Here is a 13,840-nt window from a genome sequence, read left to right as displayed (position 1 = left end):
GAGGGAGGGAGGGAGGGAGGGAGGAGGGATGAAATGGAGAGGAGGGAGAGAATCTTCAAGGGCCATAGCTGAAGGAACATTTATGAGGATGCCTTCTATGTCTCTACCAGTAGGATGAGGGAATCTAAAAGGAAAGGAAAGGAGAAGGCTACTTACCCACTGTGTCTGTAGATTTGAAAGTCTTGTGTAATGGTGACTGGAGAGTGGCAAAACCATGGACACTAAGACTGAAAGAATTGCCCTCTTCTTCCTCTACTTCCTCTTCCTCTTCTACCACTCCATCCTCCTCATTCTTCTGATGGGTCAGGGTTTCCTGTTAGAGGGAACTGAGGGGTATAGGATTCCAGGGGCCCTAAGCCAGAGGTGGGAGAAGTCAGGTATTGGATAGCAAGTCATCAAGTAAATGGCAGCTCATGGAACTGGTCCCCATGCATGTAAGAAGGAATGCAAGTTGCTTAATAAATGATTTGTTATCAAACCCCAAGGCATCAGAGACCTATTACTCAAAACAAGTATCCTAGCGGGAGTCAAGACAGTTGTATGAGCGAGCAGAGGGGAGGAGATGCTCTAAAGGGGGGCAGAGGGCCAGTCATCATCATTTCCCATTTATGCCCTTTCATGATACCTCAGACAGACCTTAGCTGTTGCTGGCTTCCGGAGCTGCTTGTACATGTTGAGGAGTCGATTCCATGGGGTTCCCTCAGCTTTTGCTGAGCCCAATCTAAGGTCTTCTGCAGAGAGAAGTGCCCATCACAGCTGGACAGCCCTGAGCCAGGGCCTGAAGGAGGGGACAGGGATATGGGATATAGAAAGCTAGGGACCATAAGTCCTATACTACTAAGTCCTACTTGGGAAAGGAAGAGGTCCTTTAAACTGAGTATCATAGTGTCTATCTGCCTTTTAAGTTATTCAGGGAAATTAGGTGGTTCAGGAGATTGAGAGCCACTCGTGGGGATGGGAGGTTCTGGGTTCAGCTCTGGCCTCAGACACTTCCTAGCTATGTGACTTGGGCAAGTCACTGAACACGAATTGCCTAGGCCTTACTGCTCTTCTGCTTTGGAACCAGTATTAATCTTAAGATGGAAGGTAAGGGTTTCAAAATAAGTTATAATAATAATTAAGTTCCCTCTCATTTTTCTACATAAGCCATGCCACCCTCCCAATCCCAAGAGCACAGGACTCCTGTTATTTTCTGTCTTGGGAAATGGGAAGAGATTTATTTCTATAGTTTATCAACTGCTAGATTTCTTCATCTTTTACCCTTTGGCATCAAATCTCATCCCTTCCTTAGGACTAGAGAAACAGCCATTTTCCCTACCTCCCAAAGCAAAAAATACAAAATAGGCAGCTTGAACCCCTTATCTCTTTTCTCTCCCACCACCAGTCAACCCTACTCACTCTGGAGTAGACACTCCTTCTCTTCTTCTGCTTTGAAGGCCTCCGGGCTGATCTCTAGGGATCCCATGGCCATCGGGAGGCTTTCATCTTCCCTGTACATGGCCTGGCCAAAAGGTCCCCTGATCCCAAAGCACAGTTAGCAAGTTGGGGTAGAAGTGGGGATAGAGATAATAGTAAAAAAAAAATAAAAGAGGGAAGGGGTGGAGGGAAGAGAGCAAAGAAGGTAGAGATCTTATTCTCTGAAATCCCTGAAAAGCATTCCCTTCTCCCATAGTTCTCCTCCTATCTTTGAACTCTTTGGTATAAGGATCAAAAGAAACCTAAATTCCCCTACTGAAGGCCATAAGCCCACAGTCCAGCCACACTCAGATTCCCACGTTGTCCATGTCTGCTATAAGGGTGTCTTTGGTCTTTTGGGGCGGGATAGGCAGAGAGCTAAAAAGGTGCTACACTTTTAGAAAGAGGTCAAGAAAATTAGTGATAGTGATTAAAATCAAGCCAGACTCAAGACTTCACTTCTCAGGAACTGTCAGCGACAAGCCAGGAATACTAGATTCCTAGGGCAAAATTTGGATAAACTTCAGCAGACTTGGGAAACAAAGAGAGCCTGGTGGAGAGAATGGAGAGGTTTAAGCTATCAGAGACTGGGATCCCATTGATAACCAGGTGCCCAAGTCCCCCTGGTCTCTAAATCTTTCTTGTTCTTCCCAGGCCACTCTGATTCCCTCAGACTCCCACCTTTCCCTACCTGCCCACAGTCCCCATATCGCCTGAGGCTTCTCCAGCTTCTTCCTCTTTCTCTTTCTCCAAAATGTCGATGGGTAGGTCTTGTCCTACAACCACCAGTGCCAGCTTCTCCTCAGGGCCCTGAATTCCATCTTCTTGGAGCTCTGATGGAGAATGGGTGCCAGAGTCCCCCATTCCCAGTCCTGCAACATCCATCTGGGATGGGTGATGAGATCCCTTGGGTCTTGACAGGTGGAGGGTATGGGGCATCTTGGCCTCCAGGACTAGTTCCTCCTGACTAGGCCCTGGGGTATCTTGTTTCCCCATCAGTGGGATGACATCCTGTTCCCGGAGGCTATGGCTTCTGCCCAAGACCAGGGTCTGGTCAGGATCTTGATGACTGCTTTTGCCCCCTACTAGGCTCCGGAAGAAACGGAGCACTGAGGAACGGCTGGAGCTGGGAGTCACTGGTGCTGGGAGCTCCATCTGTGATGGGAAGATGAGACAGTGGTTGTGTCAAAGAGAAGGAGCTGAGAGAAGGCTGACTACTGCCACACAGATCCAACTGCTTAAGAACAGGAGAGTTTTCAAATTTAAACCTCCAACTGGAACTTTCCAGAGATTCTAGATCCAGGGCATGAGGTGAGCAGGGATTCAGAAGTTAAGTATAGACTAGAGGAGTATGAGGAACACAGGAGAAGTATCTGGAAATTTAGAAAAGTATCTGAGGTATTAATAAATAGACAGATGGATAGATAGATAGATAGATAGATAGATAGATAGATAGATAGATAGATAGAAAAATGAAAGAGAAATGAAAGGATGGCTAATGGTTAGATGACAGATAGATTGATAGATTGATAGATCGATAGATAGATCCATAGATCATTAAAAGATAGCATCATGAAGTGGAAAGAATACTGAATTTGCAATGAGGAAACTTGTCCCCAAACCCTAGTGGCCTTAGATAGCATCACTTCATTTGGTGGCAGCTAAGTGGCTCAATGAATTAAGAGCCAGCCTAAGAGATAGGAGGTCCAAATATGATCTCAGATATCTCCTAACTAGGTGCCCCTAACCAAGTTATTTAACCCCCATTGCCTAGCCCTTACCACTCTTCTGCCTTGGAATCAATACACAGTATTGGCTCTAAAACAGAAGGTAAGGATTTTTTTTAATCATTTCATTTCTTTAGACCTCAGTTTTCCAATCTGTTAAATGGGAGGTATGACTCTAGCATTAGTACCAACTAAGCGGACAGAGTTTTCACAGGGACATAGATTTAAAGCTAGAAAGGACTCCAATCTCTTTATTTTACAGATGAGAAAACCGAAGTCTGGAGAAATATAACTTTTCCAAGGTCATACAGATACTAAGTAACAGCTAGAATTGGGATTCCATTTTCCTTCTACTATATCACTCTACCTCTAGTCAAAGGATTTTTTTTAATTAAGCCTTTGCCTTCAGTCTTAGAATCCATACTGGGTATCTATTACAAAGAAGAAGAACAATAAGGCCAAGGCAATTGAGGTTAGATGACTTGCCCAAAGTCACACAGCTAGGAAATATCTGAGGTCAGTTTTGAACCCAGGACCTCCCGTCTCCAGACTTAGCTCTCTATCCACTGAGGCACCTAGCTGCCCCTAGCTATATGATTTTATTTATATCACAGATGCCCTCAGAATTTTTCCCCCATCTATAAAATGAAGAGAAAAATATTTACGATATGAAGGGCAGCAAATAAACTACCAAGGAAGAAATGCTAGATTTGAAGCTGGAAGACTTGAGGCTGAATCTGTCCATCCTACTTTCTAGTCAATCAACAAGCATTGGTAAATAACTTTCAATGTGCTGGCACTGTGCTAAGTGATACAGATACAAAGAAGGGAAAATTTAGTTCCCACCTTCAAGGAGCTCTCACTCTAATAAAGGAGACACATATAAAAAATTGTATATACATGAAATAGCCAGAATGGGAAAGAAAGGAGTTTTTAAGTGCTTTTAAGTGGCCAGGCACTCTGCTAAGAGTTTTCATATATATTCTCTCATTTGATTGTTATAACAACCTCAGGAGATGGTCCTATTACTATCCCCATTTTACAGTTGAGGAAACTGAGACAGGCAGAGGTTAAGCAGCTTATCCAGAATCACATAGCTAGTAAGTCTCTGAGGCCAGAGTTGAACTTAGGTTCTTAGTCAGTCTTCCTGACTCAGTGACCACTGTGCCACTTGTTGCCACCTGTTGTTGTTCAAGTAGTCATGTCCAATTCTTCTTGACTTCATTTGAGGTTTTCTTGGCAAAGATACTGGAGTGGTTGGCCATTTCCTTCTCCAGCTCATTTTATAAATGAGGAAAATAAGGCAAACAGGATGAAGTGACTTGCCCAGGGTCACATAGCTATTAAGTAACTTGGACCAGATTTGAACTCAGGAAGATGAGTCTTCCTGACTCCTGGCTCTAGCATTCTATGTACTGTGGCACCACCTAACTAGCTCTAGATGGAAGATAATCTCAGAGGAAAACTATTAGCATAACTGACTCTCCAAACAAAGCCAGTTGTTGGGGGATGTGGAGTATGAATGAATGTACAACTGGTACTGGAAAGACTAATCAAGAATGCCCTGTACTAGAGAGAAAGTATGTAACAGTGCAGAGCGAACTGGGCTCCAATTGAGAAAAATGGCTCTGGATGATTCATTAACCTCTCAAGGCCCTGAGGCAGCTCTCAAAGAATATGTCACAGAATAGGTGTTAACATAAAATAATTTGTTGTTTAGTCTTTTCAGTGGTGTCTGGTGACCTCATTTGGGTTTTTCTTGGGAAGGATTACTGGAGTAGTTTGCTGTTTCCTTCTCCAGCTCCTTCTTACATATGAGAGAACTGAGGCAAACAGGATAAAGTGACTTGCCCAGGGTCACACAGTAATACACAGGGGTAGAAAAAGTTTATTCTACCAGTTAAATCTCAGGTCCAGACTCTCTTCTACTCCATGAATGGAACACTTTTCCCAAAGCCCATTGGTATGGGACTCTCCTTACTGATGGAGATGCTTGAGTTTCAGGGTGAGAACTCAAGCTCTCACCAGTCTCTTTGAGTCCCCTTTGGGGACTTCTCAACCTTGAAGTCTTTGGGTGTTGAGGTGCTTCCTACTTCTGGTTTCTAGCTTTGAGAGAAAAGATGGAAGGAGTCAACCCCACTTCAAGCTGCTGAAGGAAACAACTCTGGGAAGACATGAGAGGAGCAGGCAGTCTCCATCATTTCCCTATTCCCCTCTTACTACTCTAGAGGCTTCCAGGAGCTTCCCCTTGGATTAGATCCAGGATCTTTTCTCTTGGTTGAGCTCCTTCACTTTGTATTGTCTGGGATATATTCTCCTATTTATACCTTCTCTGATTTCTGACTTGGTATAATTTTAATAAATGGGTTTCTTGGGACTCCACTCCCCCCCCCATATATAAAGTGATAAAAAAAAATTAGATCTTTTTTAAAACCTTTAACTTCTGTGTATTGGCTCTTGGGCAGAAGAGTGGTAAGGGTGGGCAATGGGGGTCAAGTGACTTGCCCAGGGTCACACAGCTGGGAAGTGTCTGAGACCAGATTTGAACCTAGGACCTCCTGTCTCTAGGACTGACTCTCAATCCACTGAGCTACCCAGCTGCCCCCAGCCAAATATATCTTCTAAATGAACCCTATTTAAGGGATTCCCTTTTCTCTGAAGAAAGCAGAGAGGTATCTGACCCTAACTTCTTGCTTCCCCTCCTGGCAGAAATGAAAATCTCCCTTGGAGGAAGGTGAAAGAGAAGAGGTTGGAGATGCTTTTTCTTTCTCCCTTTGAGTCATACAATGTCATCATCTTCACCACAGAAGTTTGCATTTCAGAATTGAGGCCCTCTCTCCTTAATCTATCTGTGTGATTTTTTTTAACCTTCACCTTCCATTTTAGAGTCAATACTTCGTATTGGTCCTAAGGCAGAAGAGCAGTAATAAGGGTTATGCAATGGGGGTTAAGTGACTTGCTCAGGGTCACACAGCTAGGAAGTGTCTGAGGCCAGATTTGAACCAAGGACCCCCCCCCCCGTCTCCAAGCCTTGCTCTCTATCCACTGAGCCACCTCGATGCCCCCTATATGTGTGATTTGGGGTAAATCATTTTAAATTCTTCCCATTTTCCTCATTTGTAGAGTGATCTCAAAAGGAGAACTGAAGAGTTGTGAGATGATTTCTCAGGTCCTTTCTACAGCTTCAGGAAGACTATTATTGTTGTAGTTGCCCAAAGCACTGTGAGTTTAAGTGATTTGCCCAGGGTTATTGCTATTATTGTTCAGTTGTACCCCACTCTTTGAGCCCATTTCAGGTTTTCTTGGCAAAGATTCTGGAGTGGTTTGCCATTTCCTTCCCCAGCTCATTTTACAAAAGAGAAAACAGGGTTAAGTGATTTGCCCAGGGTCACACAGACAGTAAATATCTAAGGTCAGGTTTGAACTCAGGAAGATGAGTCTTTCTGACTCCAGGTCTATCTACTGGGCCACCTAGTTATCTAGGGTTACATAACTAGTATGTGGTTGAGCTGGGACTAGAACTCAGAACTCCCTGTCTGCAAGGTTACCATACTAGCTACTTCTCTTAAAGTTAAGCACTCTAGAAAATAAAGCACTATTCTATTTTTTTAATTTAGAATATTTTCTCATGGTTACATGATTCATGTTCTTTCCCTCTCCCCCACACCCCTCCCCGCTCCAAAGCCAACACACAGTTCCACTGGGTTTTACATGATCAAGACCTAATTCCATATTATTGATAGTTGGACTAGAATTATCATTTAGTGTCTTCATCCCCAATAATATTCCCATCAACTCATGTGTTAAAGCAGTTGCTTTTCTTCTGTGTTTCTACTCCCACAGTTCTTCCTCTTAATGTGGATAGTTTTCTTTCTCATAAGTCCCTCAGCCTTGCTCTGGATTCTTGCATTGCTGCTAGTAGAGAAGTCCATTACATTCGATTTTACCACAGTGTTTTAGTCTCTGTGTACAATGTTCTCCTGGTTTTGCTCCTTTCACTCTGCATCAATTCCTGGAGGTCATTCTAGTTCACATGGAATTCCTCCAGTTCATTATTCCTTTGAGCACAATAGTATTCTATCACCAACAGATACCACAATTTGTTTAGCCATTCCCCAATCGAAGGACATTCTCTCATTTTCAAACTTTTTGCCATCACAAAGAGCGTGGCTATAAATATTTTTGTACAAGTCTTTTTCCTTATTATCTCTTTGGGGTATAAATCCAGCAGTGGTATGGCTGGATCAAAGGGCAGGCAGTCTTTTATAGCCCTTTGAGTATAGTTCCAAATTGCCATCCAGAATGGTTGACTCAATTCACAACTCCACCAGCAATGCATTAATGTCCCAATTTTGTCACATCCCCTCCAACATTCACCACTTTCCTTTGCTGTCATGTTAGCTAATCTGCTAGGTGTGGGGTGGTACCTCAGAGTTGTTTTGATTTGCATTTCTCTAATTATAAGAGATTTAGAACACTTTTTCATGGGTTTGTTAATAGTTTTGATTTCTTTAGCTCCTTATATATTTGAGTAATTAGACCTTTGTCAGAGTTTTTTGTTATAAAGATTTTTTCCCAATTTGTTGCTTCCCTTCTAATTTTGGTTGCATTGTTTTGTTTAAAGCACTATTCTTATTATTTCTCCTTATAAAATAACACCACAACTTATACATAATGAAGTTAATATTTCATTTACTCATTTCACATGTCTCATATGAAATAACATACGTGCAGCATTTAAAGTACCATATATGTGTTTGAGTTATTCAGTTGTGTCTGATTCTTCATGACCCCATTTGTAGTTTTCTTGGCAGAGATACTGGACTGTTTTGCTATTTCCTTCTCCAACTAATTTTACAAAAAGGTAACTTAAGCAGACAGGAGGAAGGGACTTGCCCAGGGTCACACAACTAGTAAGTGAATCAGACAGATTTGAACTCAGGAAGATGGGTCTTCCCAACTCCAAGCCCAGTGTTTGGTCCATTGTGCCTTTGTTATTATTGTTGCCTTTCCAGTTAGGCAATAAACTGGGAGGCAAGGACTTAGACTCATGTCCCCAAACATCTCAGGCACAGACCTCGCCCACAGAAGAAGCTCACCATATGCTTTATCTATTGGCTGCCTAAAAGGAGAAGAGGTTTGAGATAGTGTAAAGCGTGGGAGAAGCTGGGGCTGAGACAAGAAGGGGCAAGTTAGGAAGGCAGAGTCAAGGAGAATCATGTAATCACAGTGACTGTTTCTCTGACCAGCCCTGAAATCTGGGTTAGGAGCCGGGGGGAGTGAGATGTTCCTGAATGGCAGCTATGTGAGCCTGAAGTCTCTCCAGGTTCCCAGGACACTCTTACAAGGGGTGGGGAGCACCCTTGTAAGCAATGGCAATCAGTTGCTCCCTGAAAAAAGGAACCTCTAGAGGGAGTCCACCATCCTCCCTGCTCTCCGGGATCCTTGACACTCCTACAAGGGGAGAGCTAGCCAATAGCCATCAGGGTGCAGCTGCTCCCTGAAAAGAGGAGGGACCTCTCCAGCCCCTGGACTCTGTGATTGGACCTGAACTGAGCAGGAAAGAGAAGCGTCTGGGAGCAGGGGGATGGACTGACCCGTTGCTCCTGCTGCTGCTGCTGCTGCTGCTACTACCACCGCCCGCAGCTGCCGGTTCCGTAAGCCGGGGCCTTAGGGTTTCTGTTCCTGGGGACACCAGGGCAGCAGTCCCAGGGTGAGTCCCACCCCATCACCCCCAATCCTTTGGGACCCGGGACGCTAGGCACAGAGTCTCATCCCGTTCCCATCCTGTCTAGGATCTCTGCCTGGTTATGAGAGCTGGGGTGGAAAGACCCGCCCCTCCTCCCCCCAGGACATAGAGATCACCCCTCCCTGGCCCAAGGAGAAGCTCTCCGGGGTGGACCAGTGCCGCTGACCCCACGCTTGTGCCTGTAGGGCCCTGCCAAGCCAGCCTCTGACTGGGCTGTGAGCTGAGTCGGGGTTCCCACTCCTCAGGTAGTTTGCCCGACTTTCATGCCCTCCGGCTCCAAACTTGTGGCACTCCCTGAGGAAGGCCTCCTGGATCTCTAAGCCGGGGGAGCCCAGGCAAAGCAGGGGAGAAGCTTGGCGGCTTTTCTCACAGCCACAGAAGTTCCAGGTTAGTAGGGGTTGGGTACCCCTAGCTGGACACCCCTCCCCAGATGTCTCCTCCTAAGCTGCTCTGAACCCAAGGGGAGAGAAGTGTTGGCATTCTGAAGCGGGGACAATCTGAGGCTCTGGGACCAAAACCTCTCCTGGCTCCCCAAAATACATCTTCAAAATCAGAGCTGAGTCACTGGCAGGGCAAAGGGGGTAGTCCTGGACCTGGAATCCTCCTTTGGAATCAGCCGCATTGCTGAGGTCCTGAAAGTATACCACAGTCTTGGGGAGGCTCTCAGCTCCTCATGGGGTATCATAGTTAGAAACCAGTAGACTGAGAGGACGGGAGAGGAGGAAGAGCTTTATCAGAAGGCGCTACAAACTTCTCTGGAACGGAATAGGGGTGGGTGTGCCAGGCAAAGGTCTGTTTTAATGAGGCCTGCCTCTGGTATAAATCCCTTGATCTCAATACACTTGACAGCTTGGTTTGGGGAGGTGAGAAAGATGGTCAGTGGAAGAGGAGAAAACTTGAGACTCTCAGGCTTCCTGGTCCCTTAAATTAGGGTACCTTGGGGGTGAAACCAGAGGGGACTTCTTCCAAAATGACTCTTGTCCTGAAGGAGGTAAGCATAGCCAGTGGGTGAAGTACTGGATTTGAAGTAAGAGGATCAGGATTCAGATCCCAAGCCTACAAGCTGCCTGTATGACCATGGACAAATCCCTTGGACTCTATGGACCTCAGTTTCCTCATCTGTAAAATGGAGTTAAATTAGATGATTTCTAATTTCCCTGCCAGCTCTGAATCTAAAATCCTATGAAATAAGGGCCATCGGGAATTAGAGTTTTGTTGGGATAGGGGCCTGGGGTTCCCTGAGAATGGGGTGTGGAGGTGCAGCCTTGCTGGGATGGGATGGATGGATGATATGGTGGCAGCTGCTGAGGCACAGAGCAAGGTTCGATGATAAGCCCCTAAACTGAAAGTGAAATATCTCAAGTTCAGGAAATTTGGTCCCTTCCCCCTTTGGGGTCCAGAGAATAGGGGTAGGGGGAAGAGGAAACACGGAATGAGTAGGGAGGTAATAAGCAGGAAATAGACAGACAAGGTGGTGGCACAGGTGCATGATGGGTGACATCACATGCCAGGCAGGGTGGGGCAGTATGGTGAGAGGCCAGAGAAGCATTTTGGAGGGCTTCTTCCCCTCCATCCCACCTAAGGCTTCCAGTCTCTAGAAAAAAGTTCTCTGAGTAGTTCCATGGGCTGCTCTGTGGAAACCCCTCATCTCTCATTAGCAGGCTGGCAAAGTGACCCAGGATGGTGAGGGTGATGTTTAAGCCTGGCAGAGGTGCCCCCGAGGATTCTCTGAGGCTTTGGGGAAGAGACACAAAACCCTAAGGATCTTCTATGTCGATTGCTTTTTCTTGTGTCCATTAGCCTGAAAGAAATTACACTGGACTTGGAATCAGAGGGCCCAGGTTCTAGTTTAGTATCCAGGTTATCTTTGAGACTCAGTTTCCTCATCCAGAAAAATAGGTGATTATAATACTTGCCTTGCTTGTTGCATGGGGTGATTATGTAAACCAAAGATTTGTAAACCAAAAAAAATTAAATAGGATCTTCCCATTTGTAAACCAATAAATCCAATAGGGTCTTCCCAATCCTTAAGGCAGAGATATAGATTGGGAAGACCCTTTAAGGCAAGGGGATGGATTGGGAAGACCCTGTTGGATTTGAAGTCAAAAGAACTAGTTTCAAATCTTGCCTCTGCTTTTTTACTGTAAGTGTCTTTGGGCAAGTCTCTTGCCCTTTGTGGGCCTCGGTTTCCTCATATGTAAAATGAGAAGGATGACCTCTAATGTTCCTTTCAGATTCTATAATCCAAATAGGTTATTATTGTTTTGTTTTGGTCATTTCCTATGCTTTGTGACCCCATTTGGGGTTTTCTGGGCAGACATACTAGAGTGGTTTACCATTTTCTTCTCCAGATCATTTTACAGATGAGGAAACTGAGGCAAACAAGGTGAAGGGATTTGCTAATGGTCATATAGTTAGAAATTGACTGAAGCTGGATTTGTACTCATGAAAATGAGTCTTCCTGATTTCAAGTCCAGTGCTCTATTCACTATGCCACCCAGCTGCCCACTGAGGTTCCTTACAGATCCTATAATCCAAATATGAATTATTATTTATTATTTGTAATTAACCTTCTTGATTACAAACTTGAGACATAAGCATGAAGCCAAGTAGGCCTGCTGACCACAAGCATACAGAGAGAGGTATTAGGGTGCATTTTACTCTGGATGTTCCTGTCTTCTCACCTTTACCCCAGGGCAGTACTTCAAAGACATCTATGGGTGATTTTATAGGAAGGAAGGTTCTAGTTTACTAATTGACTTCATGATCTTGGACAAGCTACTTAGGCTTCTCATCCTTAATTAAAGCAGAAAGGACTGTATCAGCCCTGTCAACTATACTGACTTGTGGTGGAGAACCAGGGAAGTGGAACATGCTTCATTAATGATACACCAGAGACTGTGCCATGAAGAGAATAGGACTCCCTGACCCCTTTCAATAAGACCCCAGGTGTTAGAATTAATCAGGATTTAGCCAAAGGAAGCGATTAAGCTGGGATAATGATTGATTAGTGATTAATAGAATTATAGTAAATATGTTTTATAAGGTTATTAAGCAAATCAAATACAATATATTTAGCTATTTTTCTCTATTTAGCCAGCATTTTGCAATAGGGTGTGACTCATTCTTGGGACAGGTCGTTCCCTCTAAGCAGAAGTCCTGCCATCTTAGTCTACCATGCAGGGTATATCTGAATGACCAGTGGGGGCTTTGGACCTTTCCTGACCATAGAGCATATCCGGAGGAGCGGCGATAGCCTCGGACCTTTCATGACTGAGGTTGTGACCTATTGTATCATCTTAAGGATCGTCCTAATGGATCAGGACACAATAAGAAACTGAGGCACCCCCTCAAGGAAGTAGAACACCACCCCAAGCACGGTTGAGTTATTTGGGCAGCCTCTTGAGATGGTGTATGATGTAATGTTAGGGTATATAAAGGATGGGAAACTCTCATTCAAGGGTCTTAGGTGCGAGGAAACCTAATGACTCAGCTTTGCTGAGAGACACCGATCTCTCTCAATATACCTGTGATTGGCTTGGAGTTTTCCTTTTTGTTTGCTTCCAGATTGGCTGAAAATTTTTCATCATGTCCATAAACATGTTACTAATGAGATCTCCAACCCTGAAAGTGCCAGCTTCTACAGGGTCTCTTAGAAAAAAAATAGCTTGTTTTCAGAGTCATCCTTGGCAAGACCCAACCATGGTCCATAGGTATAGCTCTCTTTGTATCACTGGAACAACATTCACTCAGAAATATGAAAAACATGTAAAAGCACTTGCTACTGTATACTTGATGGCAACAAAGATGGATAGGACATGGGTCCTGCTCTCAAGGAACCTGTAAGCAATTCAATCTAATTAGAGAAAATATTTCTACACTAATCAAGGCAGCTAGGCAGTGCAAAGCTGAATTTAAATCTTGTCTCAGAAACTTAACTAGCCAGTCACTTAACCTCTGTCCGCCTCAGTTCTCTCATCTGCAAAATAATATTATTATTAATAATAGTAGGAGGAATAATGAATAATAATAATAGTAGTAATAATAATAATAATAGAACTTAGCCCCCCTGGGTTGTTGTGAGACAAAAATGAAATGTTTGAGATGGCCTTTTGCAAACCTTCAAGCTGCTAGCTGTCATTATTAACAATAAAAAGGAAAGAACAAGTAGGGTTCTAGGTGAGAGAGATCAGAGGATTACTGAGGTCCCTGACTGGGGGGAGGAGGCCAGAGAGAGAGGTGGAACTTCCCTGTGGCCCAAGGCAGGATGTGGAGAAGGCCACAGCAATGCAATACAAGACAATAGCAAATGCATGGTAAATAGCAACAAGTCCCGCCCCCACCCTCACCCCTAAAATCCCCACAGCAGCCTCTCTTGCCCCTTCCTTCAGTACCGTCCCTCCTCCCCCACTACCTGGGATGTTTACCAGATTTCACCTAGGCTGGATGGAAGTCATGTAAAGAGAGTGGGAATTAGAAGCAGAGGAACTGAACTCAAATCCTAGTTCTGCCACTTGGTACCTATGTGACCTTGGACAAGTCCCAAGCAGTTAACTCCCATGGGGTTCATTTTCCTTATCCAAGAGGAGGGGTTTGGGCTAGATGACCCCTTTCAGTCCCAGATGCTTTGACCCTATGTTCTCCTCCCTTTTCTCCATCATCCCTTCCCTCTCTTCTCTCCCCTCCTCTGCCTTGCCCCATTATTGGGAGGTTCAGATCCAGAGGTTCAAATACAGGAATTCTACCCTGCTTGGTTATTGTGGTGCAGGGGTTGCCGAGGGGTCTGGGCAAGGTTATGGACCAGGAACTACTTTACCCAGGATGTTACCATGTGTGCGGGCAGATAGGGTACCCAGTTCTTTTCCTACTGAAAAGTAAGAAACTATTTTTTTTTTCTCTCCCAGCATCA

General features: G+C 44.6%; 1 protein-coding gene across 1 annotated transcript in view; it reads right to left on the bottom strand.

The window, feature by feature from the left end:
• The window catches only part of LOC123245276 (gametogenetin-binding protein 1-like), a 26,737-nt gene extending 24,127 nt beyond the window's left edge, over positions 1-2,610 (bottom strand). Inside the window, exons 1-4 of the mRNA XM_044674092.1 lie at positions 2,147-2,610; positions 1,399-1,517; positions 637-731; positions 157-313 (exon numbers count right to left, since the gene is read on the bottom strand). Coding sequence (XP_044530027.1) covers positions 157-313; positions 637-731; positions 1,399-1,517; positions 2,147-2,610 — 835 coding nt within the window. The remainder of the gene's footprint in view (positions 1-156; positions 314-636; positions 732-1,398; positions 1,518-2,146) is intronic.
• Between the last annotated feature and the right edge of the window lie 11,230 nt (positions 2,611-13,840).

This window comes from Gracilinanus agilis, chromosome 4, assembly GCF_016433145.1.
Source record: "Gracilinanus agilis isolate LMUSP501 chromosome 4, AgileGrace, whole genome shotgun sequence".
Classification (NCBI taxonomy): Eukaryota; Metazoa; Chordata; class Mammalia; order Didelphimorphia; family Didelphidae; genus Gracilinanus; species Gracilinanus agilis.
Note: the sequence above shows the minus strand (reverse complement) of the source record. Positions and strands in the feature narration are given on the sequence as shown.